Source organism: Pipra filicauda, unplaced genomic scaffold, assembly GCF_003945595.2.
Source record: "Pipra filicauda isolate LSUMZ 115617 unplaced genomic scaffold, ASM394559v2 scaffold129_size2064235_pilon, whole genome shotgun sequence".
Classification (NCBI taxonomy): Eukaryota; Metazoa; Chordata; class Aves; order Passeriformes; family Pipridae; genus Pipra; species Pipra filicauda.
Window position 1 is genome coordinate 1804966 of NW_024103762.1, and position 16747 is coordinate 1821712.

A 16747-nucleotide genomic window follows, 5' to 3' on the forward strand; every position below is an offset into this window, starting at 1 on the left:
CTATTTTAGTGTGAAAACTGTTCAAAAGCTAAGAAAATGTCAGGTTGAGGCAGGATCCAAATAATCTCTCCAGTAAGGCAACCACACACACAAACCATTGTGTTGTTCTACATCACAGCTGTGGATTGTTATGGGGGGAAAACAATTCACATCCCTGACCAGCCAGTCCAGGAGACCTCACCTTCTAGTCCAAATGAAATCATCGTGCTGTGCTGGAGCAAAATAAATAACACACCAACTGCACAGAGCAGCACAACCTTCATGGATCCAATAAATCCTTCCTCAGCCACTGTTTCTCCTTGGACAGCCCTACTCTGTGGGAAGAAGAGACACACCACAAAGTCTGTCAATCCCAGTGGTGCATGAGATGCCAAATGTCCCCTCTGCTATCCCAGCACAGGCCTGGGGGGTGTGGGGAGGACGAGCTGTACCAAGGGGACCCCACGGGCACCAACTGAGGCCCCTCCAGCTTCAGGTGTGAGAATACAAGAGAAAATGAGGGTTCCTCAGGGACATAAAACATTTTAGTGTAAGAGGGGAAATGGGGGGAGGAGAGGTGAAAAAAACCCTCATTTTCCTTTTTGAAGAGTTTCTGCATTTATTGTTTTATAGTACCAGAATCTAATACTAACCCATAAAGAACATGATCACATCACAGGCTTCATTAGCAAATAATTTAAATTGGCTAAATCATGTCTAACTTAAGACTATACTAAAGCATTTTTATCATTGTTTTGGCAAAAATAAGTCATTTGTCCCTTATTTATTATTTGTATTGCAATGATACCCAGACACCCACTAAAGGATGGTCTGGAAACACAGACCAGAACTGCCCTTACTCTGGAGAGCTTACAGCCTAAGAAAGCTTTGCAGATGTTTGCATCAACAAGTATTTTAGAAGTTCTTATGCTTTGCAAGGTTCAAAATTATCAGAGCAGATCCATAAAAGATAAATATTAAGATAAATATTCAGATTTAATGACTGATTTCCCATCCAGTCACTTCAGTCATCAATTTTATTTTCCTCTGTGGCCTGGGAGATCACAACAGGCACTGCAAGGCTGGGGAACAGAGCTACAGCCACAATTCCCCAAGCTCCAAAGAACTCAGGTGACACAGACCTTAAAAGCTCAACTCACAACCTTCCCAAGGAGGGTGACTTTCAAAAGTTACTAAATCCTTATATTCAAGTCAACTCCAGTGTTACAGGATAGGTTTCCAAGCTCTGGCAAACCCACAAATACATTCATTATGCTCTGAAAAATTCTTATAGTTTAAGGTAGCTTTTTAATGTGCCATATAAACTATAGCCATGAGTGTTGCCTGTTTGTCTTTAAAAAAAAAAAAAAGAGGGGAGAGCTGGAGGTAAAACCAGTCTCTTAAAAGCTCCAATTACTGACATGTATTATGATGTAAGAAGGAAAAATAATGATGGCAGCAGCTAACTGTGGGTGTTCTGGCTGAAGCTAGGAATCTACATGGCACGTTTCTGTAGATGTTCCTCATGGTCATCCTCCCCATGCTGCTGTTGATAATGTTGGTACAATTTGGACCCCCAGGTTCCCCCCATCCCTTCTGCTGCTGGAAAGTGTCCATTGGACATATTGAGTATAATGGAGGTCAAGGACTTAATGTAGTTTTTGGCCAGTGTGAGAGTCTCTATTTTGGACAGTTTGTTCTCAGCCCTCACGTGAGGGATCACCTCCCGCAGGGCCTGGAACGCGTTGTTGAGCTTGTGCATTCTCTGTCTCTCCCTCTCATTGCTTTCCAGCCTCCTCAGATGCCTGTCCTTGGTGCTCCAAGGGCACTTGGCTCTGGCTGCAGTGATCTTACTGCTCTCCTTGTTTCCCCCATTCTTCCTTTCTCTGCGTCGCAAACATTTCGCCAGTTCTTTTTTTCTCATGGCTGACTCCTCAGAAAATGCTTCTTTGTCAACAGTTTGCCTTTGCTTCTTTCCTTTGGTTTTAGTCTTCATGATTTGCTGGATGTGCTGGTATTAAGCACCACTGTGCTGTAAAAACATGACCCCGATATCGTTGGCTGTTGTACAGTTCCCTGCTGAACCGATGATCCGGTGCAGGTTGGTTTGATGTGTTTGTTTACTTGGTTACCTTACTGGAAAACCGTCACTGGCTCTCAACTTAAGTGACGTTCGTTTTAGAAGCTGTGAATGTTGTTACTCAAGATGACCTGTGCAGATGAACAGAGGAGAAAATCCTTTTGTAGAGAACAGATCCTCCTTCAGCTGGCAGGAAGAAGTTACAGAGGGAGCAGAGGACAAGTGAATGGAACCACAGAAACAAAGATGCAGTGAATCACCTACTAGAGAGATTTCTCTGTACATAAGAGAAAATGGTCCCCAAGCTAATCCAGTTTTCCTGTAGAAAAGTGAACTACAACTCAAAACTCATGTAGAGTACAATGGTCGATTAGATTTGATAACATGTTGCTTCAATTTTTTGATCTCATACACTCCTGTTGTGTCACAGCTCATTACCCCACACTATAATAAAACCATACACGGCTTCACTCTACCTGTGTGGGGGGGTATTAGACAGAACCCTCAGGTTCTTACTCAGAGTAATTCTCCTTGAACTCCTGGCAATTGCTTTGTACAGGAACAGGTTCCCACTATGTTTTCGAGCAGTCCACTAGAGGGACACATGGCGCACTCACTTCCTGGAGAAGCTCAGTCAGCCACGTGTTTTCAGCTGCAGTATTTCTGCATTCTGGGCTAGTCTTCGTGTCCCTCCCCCCAGAAAAAAAACAAGCACTTCCCTCTTCCAACAATAATCCATTAACTGCAGGGCTTAATTGCAGTTGCTGCCCCAGATCGACAGCAGCAGGGCAGGTTATTTCCCAGGTTATCCAAAAAGACACAGCAACACTCCTTCCCCCATATTAGCAGGGCAGATGACAGCATTGATATTTTACTCTATCTCAGCCCAGATTCTGTGCCCACACTACATCTGAAGACAATAGCCTTACAGCAACCCTGCCTCTAACTCCAACCATCAGAGTTACTGAGAGACATTCTCAGAATGTTCCTTCTGTGCTCTTACACTCGATGTAGTCAGAGAAAGGTTTGGTCTAAACAAAATATATTTTTATACCAGTTCTATTACATAGGAGCAGCTTGAGAGTTGGTGAGCCAATAAAAAATAAATAAAAGAAGAAACAAAACCTTGCCCCAGGTGTGTGACTGCCCCAGCACAGGACATCACCCTCAGCTGGAGCAGGTGGTGGCAGTTCCCGGGTGTGCTGTGGTAAACACCACTTCCCCTCTTGTTTCTCATTTCTCTAGAGCCAAGTTCAGCTGCTGGGCAGGCAGGGACTCAGTTCTCTGCCTGGGAGGGCACCCTGGCCATCCCCAGGTTCTGTACTACCAGGGAGGCAGTTTTAGCAAACATGACAGGAACTCACAAAGCAGCTGGGTGAGGGTGGCACCCAGGTGATGAATGCTGAGAGAAAGATAGCACCACGTAGCTCGGCTGTGGGAGCCTAAAAGAAATGCTGGAGACACAGGGGTATCTTCAGCAGGAAAACAGCATAAAAGGCAAGCACTGGTTTTGTTCTGGACTGTTTGTGTAATCAGCAGAAAAGGCCCAACTGCAGGAGAGCACAAAGCACCACTGGGGAGAGCTGCTGCTTGGAAGGAAAACAGCCCATAGGACTTGGTGAAGAAGAGATTCATGGAGGCAGCCAGCAGAGAAAGCTGGAAGAAAATCCAAGAGAAAGGAACCTTCAGCAAACTGTGGGAGCAAAGTAATCGTTAAAACTGCAGACTGGGCAAAAGCAGTTGGGATATGGGATAAGAAGGTGCCTAGCTGGCTGAGGTCTGCTTTCAGACTGCTGCATGCTGCTGTAACCCTGAGAAGAGACCCTACCGAGCCACAGGAGCTGCTGGGACCCCCCAGGGAGGTGGTACGAGTGTGCAAGGAGGAAACAGATTGAGGAGGAGTTCAGAAGCAACACACTGGGGTGGTCAAGAGAAACCAAAGAGAGAGAGCAGCCAAATACCAACACATTTTCCACCCTCTGCAGCCGTCTGTCAGGGCTGGTGTCCCTCCACTGTGACTTACCACTGCACCAGCTGCAGAGAACGTGCTTAAGGCCCACGGGGCAACATAGCAGAGACCCGCGGGGAGCCAGGAGCAGCAGGAGGCTCTGCGGGGGCAACAGGGACGGAAGGCTGCAGGTCCTCTAGCCAAGCCAGGGTCTGTCAGCAGGAGCCTGCGAGGGAAGCAGGCGTGCCTGTCGCTGAGCGGGCCGCAGGGGCGGCGGGGCAGCGCTGGCACAGCCCCGGAGGCCCGAGCCCCTCAGGCTGAGGCCGCTGCAGGTGCCGGCCGGGCCACCCGACACGTCGCTTTAGCAGCGGGGGCGGGCCCGGCGCGGGCGGGCGGGAGCTGCGGTCCCACCGCGGGGAGGCACCGGGCAGGGACACCCGGCACCGCCGACACCCCCTCGCCACAGCCGGGGCCGTGCATGGACACAGCGGCCGGCACAAGGCTCCCTGCCGGTTTCGGGATGGTCACAAGGCTCCCGGGGGCACATGGCAGGGGGAGCAGCCCTGCAGCAGCGCGGGTGTCACTGACGGGCACTGACCGGGCACTGCCACCACAGGACGGGGCAGTCCAGTGCCTCCTTCAGCGGGTGGAGGAGGCCAAAGGCTGTGTCAGCTCTGTTCTGCCAAGGGCTGAGCAAGTTCTCAGCCCCCGTGTGACACCGGCCCACAGACACAGCACTGCCATCCCCTGCAGGGAGCTGCTGCTGCTGCTAAAGATCGCAAGTTCTCAAATTCTTCGATAATAGGTTCTATACAGGATGACCAATTTAGTGTCATGGGATCTTTTACATCTGCTCTCATTAATGATGGCTGCCTTGGTCAAGTTTCAGCGCAGTAGTTATATTTTACCTAACCAAGTTGTTATCTTGCTATCAGTTTCTCATTCCCAGCTCTCAGCAGCTGCCAGGACTCAAGGGCTGCGATGTGATGTGGGGGCTTCCCCCACAGCCTCCACTAACCCCTGACTGCTGCCAGTCCCTTCCCAAACTGAAGGAATAACAGGGAAAACCAGCACTCTCCTCCTGCCTCACCACGTGCTCAGGCCGAAACAGTCTCAATCTCATGTGAAAGAAGCTCCCAATGTACACAAGGACTACATTTACCTCTTTGGTCCATTCAGCACATGCACTTGGATTGAAAGAAACCAAGAAAATCTTCTAGAAAGAAATTAAATGAATACTGAGAAAACATCATTAACCTGTTTTCTGAAGAGTACTTATAAATTTTGAAGTCTGCATTCTTCTTACTGATACTTAATTCTACGATTAAAACCAATATTCAGTGTTCAGAACTACAGTTTGTATTTCAATTATTGCTGCTCTACTGACTGTACACACATTACCTGAAGTTCTCGCAAGGATGATATTGGAAGAAATTAATGGTAACTACACTATTTAGTGTAGACTCATCTGCTGGGACTGTGGCTTTGAACTTTTGGTACTTTCTCAACCTCCGGACTCTAATAAATATATCTTACACTGGAACTACACTGTGGACCTGATCCTTTGCTGCCATCTGTTTAAAAATGAACAAACAGACAAAGAGATTATAAATATATAACTGTATTTTATTTTTAATATTAAATATTTTTAAATTACAAGCAGTTTCTTGAATCACACTATGCATGATAATCAATATACAGTAGAAATTACAATTTAAAAATGTACACAATTTAAAGACATTTTGACCTGAAATTTCATTAACTATGATATATTGCCATAAACCTCATACCTGTATTAAATTACAATAGGAAAACCTCATACCTATGATTTTGTTACATAGTTTCTCATTTACAAATAGAATTAAACATTATATATACACACACATCAGTACCATTTATCATTTAAGTTACACCTACATCTGTGCAAGTTCAAACAATTTCATAAACAAAATTAACTGTAAGTCATATTCAAGTTTCTGAAAAACAGGCTGCTGGTATTACAAATACTTATTTTCAATAAGTTTATATGATGCTTGACTCTCCTCTAGATTTCTTCCTGTTTTGTACCAAAACTTTTAACATACAAGGATATTTCTGTATGACTTAAAGCTGAAGTAATTTTGTACACTCCATTCTTATTTAAGGCTATTTCTTATAAGGCTAAAATACTTGGATTCCACCTTTCAGCAACTCCAACACAAATAGCCATGTCACTGACACCTGACAATGCTGACATTTTAGGATAGTGCTTAATTGTAAAAAAAAAAAGGTCTCGCTACTAACCAGCCTCCTTATGAAAGAGATTGAGTACTACATAAAAATCTGCTAAAAATACTGATAAAAAGAATGAGGCTTAAATGGCTTTCATTAGTGCATCAACAAGGATATGAAAAAAAAAAGTTAAATCCGCTCATTTCATGAAAATGGCAATTTCCATAAATGCAGTTATACACAGTGTATCTGCAGCTGGGGGATTTGGGAGAGTACAGGTGTTCCCATTGAAACTGGACGCTCTTCTCGCTCTCTTGGCTTCTTACTACAGATCCCAAGTTTTAAACGAACTTCTTTAGGTGGGAAAAATCAGATCTTTTAAGTACCTTTAGTAGCCAAATTGAGACAATGCCTTCATTATTCAAACAATCCAGGTATTCTACTAGAGAAGGATTTCAACTGTAACCAGTCCTCATAATAAACCATTGAAAATAGATACATGTACTTCTCAAAGAGAGACCAGGCTTAAGTAGCTAGTGCAAGAAATTACCTGTAGTGAATGGTTTGTAACAAATCCCCTCATTATAATGTAACACATTGGACTTACTGATTCATCTTCATTGTGCCACTTGACTGCCAGGCAGATATTGAAGTATTGCTAGTAGTTGATCAGATCTTTAAGTATCTTTTTCCCCCAAAAGACCATCTATATTATTGCAATCCAGCCTACTGGATTACTGAAATTAAAATCCTTGTTTAAGTGAGGTGAGTCAACTTTAAATATTTCTTTCTCTTCATTGTACAGCTAAAAAGGACATTACCTTGCTTAATATAATACACATCTAATTTTGGAAAAAATGCTCCTTTGGCAATTCATTAGCAATGAGTCCATGTGGACAAAGGAGTAAACTTTCACTTCCTGTGTAAGATTTTCTTTAAACTCAGGTAGAGAACAAAAATCTTGGATTCCCATCAAGCAAAGAAAATTCTCAATGTGCAAGATAAACATCTGATTCTCCAGACTTATAAGAAACAAAATGAACCACCAAATTACAACATTCTGCAGTATATACTTTTACTTAACTCTGGATTAATTTTGTAAAGCAAATGATTCAAAATTAAGGCTGAACTCCAGGTCTGACAGGCTTCTCACCACACAAAGCAGACAAGCCCACACATTCTTTGCAGACCATTGTGGAGTTTCATTCTTACTATGGTGAGAATTGCAGAAGACAGATGAAATGCCCTAAATCTAGCTGTATCAAGGAGTTTAATGTTGAAATCACAGAATTTCTAAGCAATAATTTGTGCACAAAGTCTATTACCAATATTTTTAAATATTTGGAGTAGTGCACAGCTTCCTTAAACCCTCTACAGTATATACTGTAAGCCTGTATTAAGAACTACTTGACTTTGCCTTTTGAATCATGTTCTGGGAAAAGTCCATGGGAAAATTCAGTTCCTCACTTCATACTGAAGAACAGTTCTGACTAACTCCAAACCTGAGTGCCTCATCAGAAAAAGATATCTCAACAATTCATTGGCAACTTCAAATAACATAATAACTACATCGTTCCCTTTTGATCAGTATGGAAGCCATTCTGGTTAAGGGCTAAACAATGCTGGAAAAAAAACCACAATTGACATATTCCTGTCATTTTAAAACATACTTAAAAATCAAAATTAACATAGAGGTATACAAAAAAAATTACACATCTGAAAATATCTAGTTTTCCCATCTTCATCTGATGAAAATTCTCTGGTGACAGGATCTGGACACAGAGCACTTGGACCACCGTTAGCTCAAGCCCTGCCAAAACCGCCACTAAAATACAAAGTACTTCATATTTCAGCACATTTGTATTGTAGTGTCCTAAAACACAAACCCAGGTAAACTGTTCCTATCAGCGTTTCCTACAGATCCACAGCTGCATAAGGCATTCCAAGAGGTCAGGGATTTGTTTCTCAGCTGAACTCACTCTGGAGTAATAACTAAGGATAACTTTTTTCCGAGCAGTTGGAAGGGCTGAAGCAGCCAGATGCATGGGAGAGCGGGAAGGTTAAACCCCCCCAGTGTCTTCCCTTCCCTACAGACTTCAGAGCAAACTTACAGGATGGCACCCTCTGCTCAGGATGCATTTCGAGGTGTACCATGCAGCCTTGCAGACATTTTAAAGTGGGTCTGGCCTTACCAAGGGTGCAAAACTGGGCATTAACTGTTAATCCAAACCTTCACTGTCATCACATCACCGAGAGGTAGATTTACCACAGGCCTCTGAACAGAGCCCCGTCTGCCGTCGGCAGAAGAGCTTCAAAATTCACAGAATGTACAACTGAAGGGCCAAGTGTACCCAAAGCCAGGCTACTGAAATCAGTCTTTTTATAAGATTCATAAATTCCACAGTTTTGTACAGCCAATTTTTGCTCTTCTTTCTCCAAGGCAGAAATTGCAGTAAAAACTGGAAGGCCCTTAATTGTGATATAGTCAGATGCTATTACAGTTTGAGCAGTCAGTAGGATCATATGTAGGAATTAAGAGACATTCTCTCTTTCATCTAAAAATTCCAGAGTATATCATATATTCTTTTCCAGTTTCCTATAAAACATGAACACTAACAACCATTCTATAATCATTATCATTTAGAAATGGTACTGAATATAAGATTTCAGCAAGTCTAACATAATACTCAGAAGTTATGTACGTTTTACAAGTACCGTGCATAGCAAAGGCTACAAAAAGGACAAATTAAACTGGATAACTGGGCCAATTCAACTTGTCTTATTTTCCTTGAAAGATTTAAGATTTTGATTCTGTACATCATCAGGAAATAAAGGAAGAATAATACATAGTGCAATTGTAATAAGCAAAGTAATATGTAGTGATATCTTTTTGAATAAATATGGCTCACTACTGATCAACTATCATTCATACAGTTCCATCAACACAGCCACCTGTTGCACAGGACAGTTATACACAATTCTACAACAGGTGTAGGTTCAAATAGATAATGAACTACATGGAAAAATATAAAAAGAATATTATACAATCTCATACATAAACCAGACTGTAGTGTAATTGCTTTACTTGTTTAAGTTATCTGAAAAATACTTCAAGTACTTGAAAACAGCGGCAGAATCGTCTGTCAATGAAAAGCAAAATTGCACTGATTTAAAAATACATTACAAAGTTAAATACACATTCAAATTAATGTCCTGATTTAACATTGCTTTCAGTGTTTACTTTCGTTTCTCAGTACTTCTTGATTACCTGTGTTACTCCAGGAGGATCCAGAGTTTACATAAAGAAGTCTCAGACACAAAGTCTGTGTGTTTTATGTATGTAGTCCGAGGAAGTTTAAATTAATTTAATCTTTTTCTCCATCTTCACTGCTTCCTATTAATAGAGGAAAGGTCATAAGGTACAGTGAGATTCTTCTGCACAACCCTCAGTTCTTTGTAAGACTCTTCCTAGAACTTGGCATTGGTTTGGTTAATCTTTCCCTACAGCTTTCAACTACTGTAAACATTCGGTACATTTATTCATAGACATCTGCTTCAATCACACAGTTCAATGTCACTTCCCAGGACACATAAGGCAATGCAGGATGTCCAAAACAATCTCTCTTATCTGTAAGTTACTAAGCAGCAAACATTATCTAATCAATAAGCACAATACAGGAACAATACAACTCTCTTTAATACTAATTACACATTTATAGACATTGCCCATTAGCAAGGCTCTGCAATCAGTAACATTTATTTTTAATAATGCAACGTGTTATTGAGATTAATAATATGCCAAACTGATTCAAGTCTCCTTATTTTTGCTTCTCTTAGTCCTCAAAAACATATCAAAGCTTAAATAAGCTTTTTGTTACAGACAAGGCTTGGTAATAAATATACTGCTGGTACTCAATATTGCTCTGAACAGATTGTTTGGCTCTCCTAACAGAAACTATCCTACTCACAGCTCCTGAAAAAATGCTGCAATTCTTGAGAGAATGTCAAGAATGCACTGTCTAAAAAGCAATATGAAAAGAAACTAAACTGTAAAATAAGCTCACACAATAATGGCAGAAACATTACGTTCCTGGCATCCTCACCTGTGCAATGAAAACACAATTGTGACTTAGGACAGTGCAATAATCAGAATTATTAAGTGCTACAGTGTGGCAGGTGTAACAGCAGTGCTTAGGGACTGCAGAGGTTTCATTTATATAAATACAGCACTAGGGTTTTTACCAGAAAAATTCAGAGCTTGTCCTGTGGTTGAACAGTCTATGGAACACTTACAAGTTTATAGCAACTTGGATGCAAATAATCTCAATGGAAAGCTATGTCTTAACTGAAACACAAGACCAGATATTACCTTTATAGTGCTAAAAATGCATTTATACATTAAGCATTTAAAATAGAACAAGATTTGTTGAACCTATGACTTGTATCTTTGCAGAACATTTTTACCTTGCATCTTTAAAATAATTATTACAACTAAATCACTTACCTCCTTGCTCTATATCTGAATCTGTAAGATGGGTAAGAGAAAAGCTTGCCATGTTTGCAGGAGAGATAGAGAATCTGGAATAAGGGGATGAATGTGACCAGTTCTGATCAAGAGTCCTGGAAGGTGGAGGTGGAGAGAAGTACTTTGATGGCTGAAGGGGTGATTTAGAACCAATAAGACTATTAGCTGCCTTGGATATAAAGGATGGCTCTGGAGAGGAGAAGTCATCATCCCACTCAAAGCCCCCACCTTGAGGGGAAAAAAGAGCAAAAAGCATCATTACACTTCTGTAATGGAAGGTCACACACAGCTTTACAAGTATGCCCCTGGAACACTGCATTAACCCCAAACAAAACCTGTACCCTGGGCTAGAGATTGGTCACCCACAGTTTAGTTTCCTCTCAGGATACCCTGGACACATCAATATATAAACAACCAGTATCACATTTTGCTCCTCAGGAACATGGGAATCTGATCCCAACTGCAGTGTGTGCTTAGGATGTAAAACTGAAGCCAACGTGGTACAGTGAATTTACAAATCACATCTAATTTAAATGACATTTCATAAAAGACTGTGCATAAAACAGTCTCAGTCCCTGCTGTGTATAAACATATTCAAGTACCTTCTTCATCTGTTGAGCTTTCTGAATTTGCAAATCTGTTTAAGTAGCCAAGACTGGAGGATGGGACAGGAGAGCTGCCAGCGCCTTCCCCGTTCACGTCCACCCCACGGCTTCCCAGCTCCTTGGTGGGGGTTTCCTGAGGCAAACAAAGGCACTGCTGTCACTGTTTTTCCACACAACGTGTCCCTGCACCACAAATACACTGCCCCACATTGCCATCAGGTCAAATGTGGAATTAAAAGGTCTGTGAACTGTTCCTACTACACAACAAAACTCTGAGCTATAGATTAAGCACATGTAAGTACTTCTAGTTCCAATGAAAGCTGTATCACGTCTGCGCTGAAATACATGCAGGAAATCACTATTTAAATATTATTTATTATATAAAAAGGTTTCATATTTCTAGGAACAAAGCTAAAATATCTTCCAATTGAAAACAGTTCCCTTATCAGCCTAACATAGGTAGGGGTTTTTTTCCTCTTTAATAAAGCCTTATCCCATCTCCCAACATTTTATTTTTCTTTTAATCAAGCTTTAGGATAAAGAGACAGACTTTGTACAGCTGGTGTTGGAAGCAGCCAACATTTTATCAGTTACTGGAATAACAAGTAAAGAGTTCAACAACTAAGAGCAGTTTCAATACAGTTAATTTTTTTCCTTCCCCTCTGACAAAAGGATTACTATTCTACAGGCTACCTAAACACAAATATATCACCTATGTTTTCTATTCCAAAACACAGTTAACTCCAATATTTACGTACGTCATCATAAGCAACACTTCCAAAGCTTGACAATGTGACTGTTCTTTTAAACTCACTGGACTAGTTTAGTTGCCATAATGTTAAAATACAATCCCCTCTGTATCCAGTTACAGAAGTTAAAAATTGATAAAGCAGATAGGGAAACAAAGGTAACCTTGAATTTTATAAGCAGATCAGTATTTCACTGAACATGAATCACACTGGATTAATAAAAATTAGCATTACCATCTACATGCTGTTCTCATCTTCGCTCATGATTTTAGGTAAATTTGCCTTAATGCTAAGTAACACAACAGTCAGAGTCAGGTTTCAGCTTGGGGTTTTTTTGTTTTGTTAGTTGTTGGCTTTTTTCCCTTTCTTCCATTCTTTTATAAAGGCATCTGAACTCAAAGTCCTCAAACACATTAAACAGATAAGCTGCTTCTATAAAGTTACAACAATATTCTGTCAAAATAAATTGATCAGATCTGGTCCATAGTGATGCTGTCTCACATAGTCAAATTAAATACAGCTTAAAAACATCACTAAAAAACATGTTTCATCAGCACATGCAGTCAAGGGTCCAACAGCAATAGAGATTCAGGACTTGGCAATCAACCCTGCCCAAAGCAAAACCCTCCTTCACTTTAAATTAGTGCTGCTATTCTACCAGCAACATAAAACTGCACCTAGCCAAGCAAAAAAGTTCTTTTTTCTTTCTTATATATTCTTTATGTATAAAAATAACCCACATCTCAAACAAGCTCTAACCCTGCCAAAACAAGAAAGGTAATGTTTTAAAAAGGTTTTCCCCAATATTAAGCTATTTATTCTACTACTACTTGTTTAACACACAAAGAAGCAAATCAACAAAAACTTCAGTCAGTAATTAAAAAATTACCTGATCAAACAAATAGACTGTCACATCATCAAAGAACGTTACAGCCTTTTTCTCATCTTTCCAAAGCTCATGTTGCCTTTCATTCAGAGGTTTTGGAAGTTTCAACAAGCTTCTCAAATGCTTTCCATCATCCCTGTCTGTAACTATCTCAGGTACTTGATGAACAGTTTCATCTTCACTGTCAGAACTCAGACTGTGCATATGAAAAGTCCTCATGTCATCCTCAGAATCACTGTTTTCATCTTCTTCATCTGCATCATCACCGTCTTCTAAATCAAGCATTCCAGAAACACTGAGTTTCCCAAGGTATTTCCCTTCAATATCTGGCTCTTTCAGTTTTTGTCCTTCCATGTGATAGAAGGACTTCTCACTGTTACTCAGATCTAAAGGACTGTGCATGTTGTGCACAGACTTTAAGTCTCTGTGTGAAAGAAGTTCTGAAGTGTTAGTGCCAACACAAGAGACGCTCTTATGGGAAGTCTCTGATAGTTTTATTTCATCCCTTAGGTTGCCTTCCATCTCTATTCCCAGGGAAGTCAGAGTTGCCTCAGCCCACTCATCAGGACACCCCTGCATCCCTACATCCATCTCCTGGATCTCTAAATCGTGGTTTAGTTCTAGTGTTGTGTTTGGATTATCATCCTCCTCGTAATTCCTCACATCACAGATTTGCTGGCTCTCCTCAAACCCATAAGTCTCTTCTGTATGATTCTCCCCTCTGCTGGAAGAAACAACACACACAGGCTCTCTTGACAGATTTACAGACTCCTCTTGTTTTTTATCTGGCTCAGAATCATTATCAGAGAAATAGGCAGAGTCTCTATAGGAATTTTGATTTCCACCCAGAAAAACCACTGGGGTTATTTCAAAATTGCTGTTCACTGCATCTAAACAAGCTGCTGCTTCTGAAACAATGATGACTGGGTTAGAGGGTAAAGCACTGACACTGTTCTCGCTGATGCCACACAGAGCTGTATCCACACTGGAAGCATCCTCAACAGGGATATGGGAAGTCCATTCTGGAGATTCCAGGTTTTCTGTTTCATAGCCACTGTCAGCAGGTTTATCAGGTGGCAAAAGTTTCTGAGGACTTTGAGTCTGTAAAGATTCTAAAACCTCATTTACATCTAAAGAATCCAAAGAATCAGGTGTCTCTAAGGCTTGTTCTACAGTTTGTATAGGAGAAGGGCTGTCTTCCAAAAGACTATCCTGACTTGTACAGTCTGAAGCAGCAACAGAAATTAAGGTCACCTCTTCTGGAACATCCTTACAGTTCTCAAAGTGATTTGATGTTTCTTGTATTTCCTCCAATAAACATTCATTTTTTTTTAACATGGGAGAACTATCTTGCAAGTTTCTTTTCCTATCTTCCTGATCACTACATTTTTCTCCATTAAAAGTTATTTCATCAGACTTGAAAAGCAGTGCCTGCTTAATCTGTGCATCACACTCATCTGTTTCAACAGCAACACCATAATAAGGACCATTTCCAACATTATTATTTTTGGCATTATAGGATAGCTCTTCTTGACAGAAAGTATCAGTGTTACAGGACACAACTTCATTCACTTCTACATTTGAAAGTTTTCCCTCATCCTTCAAAATAGGAAGATTTCCATGTTTATCACACGATTTATGTGCTGCAGGTGGACTAGAAGATGCCTGCACCTCTACAGGAGTCTGAGAATTCAGATCTTTATTCAGTGTCACTGGGTTAAAATTTTCATCTTTCACTGCTTTAAGACTCTCATGTATTAAAGAAAAGACCTGTGCATTTTCAGCCAGCACAGGCTCAGGTTCTACAGAGTTTTTATTTGAAGTTTCTAATATACTTTTTAGAACATCATCTGATTTTTGCCCCGGATCACTGCTGGTTTTCTTAGAGAATAACCCTGTTAATAAGTTCTTCTCTTGAAGAAATAAGAAGTTATCAGAAAGTTCTTCTAAAGATATCACATCAGACTGGTTAGAGATATTTTCACATAAGGAAACTGTTTCTTTTTCAGAAGTATGACTAGAATGCTCCTCCTCAGAGCATCCTATTGCCTTTCTATCATCTGTGTTTGAGTTCAAAACAGCCGGTTTGAAGTCTTTAGGAATATCATTTGTTTCAGCAAACCCAAGTATTTTTCTGTTTGTCAGTTCTTCTGATCTGTCAATGGCATTAAATATACTCTGGAAAGGACTTTCTGGGCTACCAGTAGCAGGCAAAAATTCCTCTTTAGGATCTGTATTGTAGTGGAAGAAGTCCCCATCAGTACTAGATTCTTCAACATCAAGATCCCTGAGAACCGTGAAATGAGAACTTTTTTCTTGTACAGCTTCTTGATGATCAACTTCTGTTGTTAGCACAACTGACTGGTTATCAAAATTCATGCTGCAGCCACTTCCTTTTTCCTCTAATTGGATATAGTAGTCATTTCCCACAGAAAGCTTGTGTGCATCAAACACAGGTAACACCCCAGGGACAGCAAGTGATGCCTCTTGGCCACTTCCATCCTGTGCTCCCGATCCTTGCTCCGACAGTGACCTCTCAAACACCTCCACTGGATAGAAAATACTTGTGTAGGTCATTGCTTCCTCAGGATTCACGGGACCACATTCATCAAAGTGATCGTGTTTAGCTGCCTCCCAGATATACTCAAAGCTGAGCCCATGGCTTGTTTCAGTTACAGTCAGAACCTCCTCCAGCTCATGGCCAAGTCTATCTCCTGTGAAGTGATCCAAGATTGGAAATGCAGAATTACTTGTTTCTCTGTTAGAGGTGTTTGGTTTCAGAGCATTCCACTGCTGTTCAAAATCGATCTCCGAGTCCCTTTGGCTCTGCATGCGGAGGTAAGTCAAGAGTCTGTGCACTTCTTCTGCCGTCGGTCTCTTCTCTGGAGGCAGCCAACAGAACTGCAGAACTTCATACCTACACAAATGGAAACATGTTTCAATAGGTTTCACACTGAAAAGGAATTCATAAAAGTCAGATATCTAACAAGCCTCAGAGTACCAATACCACTGGCAAGAACTTCCACCTCTAGCAAGTCCTTTTACCCCTTTATCCAGGGTTTGCCAGGAGAATGATTCTATGTAGCAATTTCAATATACTTAAGAGAGCTGAGTAATTTGAGACACTTCTTCAGCAGCTTTAAGAATAAATAAAAACAGTTGCAGTTTACCATCTATCAGAGTAGGGCTGCTCCAGACGTGGCTTGAAGGGTTTGACTTGCTTCTCCTTGATGACATGGGTCAGGACTTCCCTGTCGGAGAAGTCCGAGTAAGGCCGAGCAGCGTTCTCGAACAGCTCCCACAGCGTCACCCCCAGGGACCTGGGACAGAGCAGCAAGTCACTGTGCATTCTGGTTGAGAACTAATTTAGAGTTGCTTTTCTAAGAAAGTAAGGACATGCAAAGCATAACTGGCAAGAAGAAATAAATACAACTGCCCATTGTCCCTAAACAATTCTAAACTTCAGAACCTGTTACCTTGTTTTATTTGACAGAATGTCAGAAGCCTGAAGAATAAAGTTGCTTGAAGGCAATGACAATGAAGGCAACAAAAGATAAGAGGCCTTAAATTACTCAACCATGGGAAAAAATCCACATATAATAAAAAAAACCCATTATATTTTTTTATTATGTATTGAAGCAAGTTGTTACGTGTAGAAGCAAGATGAAAAAGCCTCATGGTAAGTTGAACAGAAGAAAAAGCTTTCATCAGAAACTGCAGTTATGGGTTAAACTGCTAAAAAACTCACCTCTGTTTCAGCTTTC

At 40.9% G+C, this 16747-nt stretch overlaps 2 protein-coding genes across 4 annotated transcripts in view; both read right to left on the reverse strand.

Moving 5' to 3' along the window:
• Nucleotides 1–16747, reverse strand: part of LMTK2 (lemur tyrosine kinase 2) — a 69409-nt gene that overhangs the window by 21230 nt on the left and 31432 nt on the right. The window contains exons 10-16 of one of the 3 annotated variants that reach the window (XR_005567197.1): nt 16154–16303; nt 12987–15900; nt 11346–11481; nt 10723–10971; nt 9487–9612; nt 5409–5581; nt 182–314 (exon numbers count right to left, since the gene is read on the reverse strand). Coding sequence is in view for 1 of the 3 variants with exons in the window: in XM_027726269.2 (XP_027582070.2) it covers nt 9584–9612; nt 10723–10971; nt 11346–11481; nt 12987–15900; nt 16154–16303 (3478 nt within the window). In the remaining 2 variants the exon portion in view is untranslated. Of the gene's footprint in view, nt 1–181; nt 315–5368; nt 5582–5612; nt 9613–10722; nt 10972–11345; nt 11482–12986; nt 15901–16153; nt 16304–16747 lie in introns of those variants that run through there. The other 2 variants (XR_005567198.1, XM_027726269.2) reach the window with 2 other exon arrangements.
• On the reverse strand, nt 969–4609 carry BHLHA15 (basic helix-loop-helix family member a15). Its single transcript, XM_027726285.2, has 2 exons — nt 4083–4609; nt 969–2190 (listed from the first exon to the last, which is right to left on the reverse strand). Exon 2 carries the CDS (start codon nt 1973–1975, stop codon nt 1475–1477), a length of 501 nt encoding a protein of 166 aa, XP_027582086.1. The 5' UTR covers nt 1976–2190; nt 4083–4609; the 3' UTR covers nt 969–1474.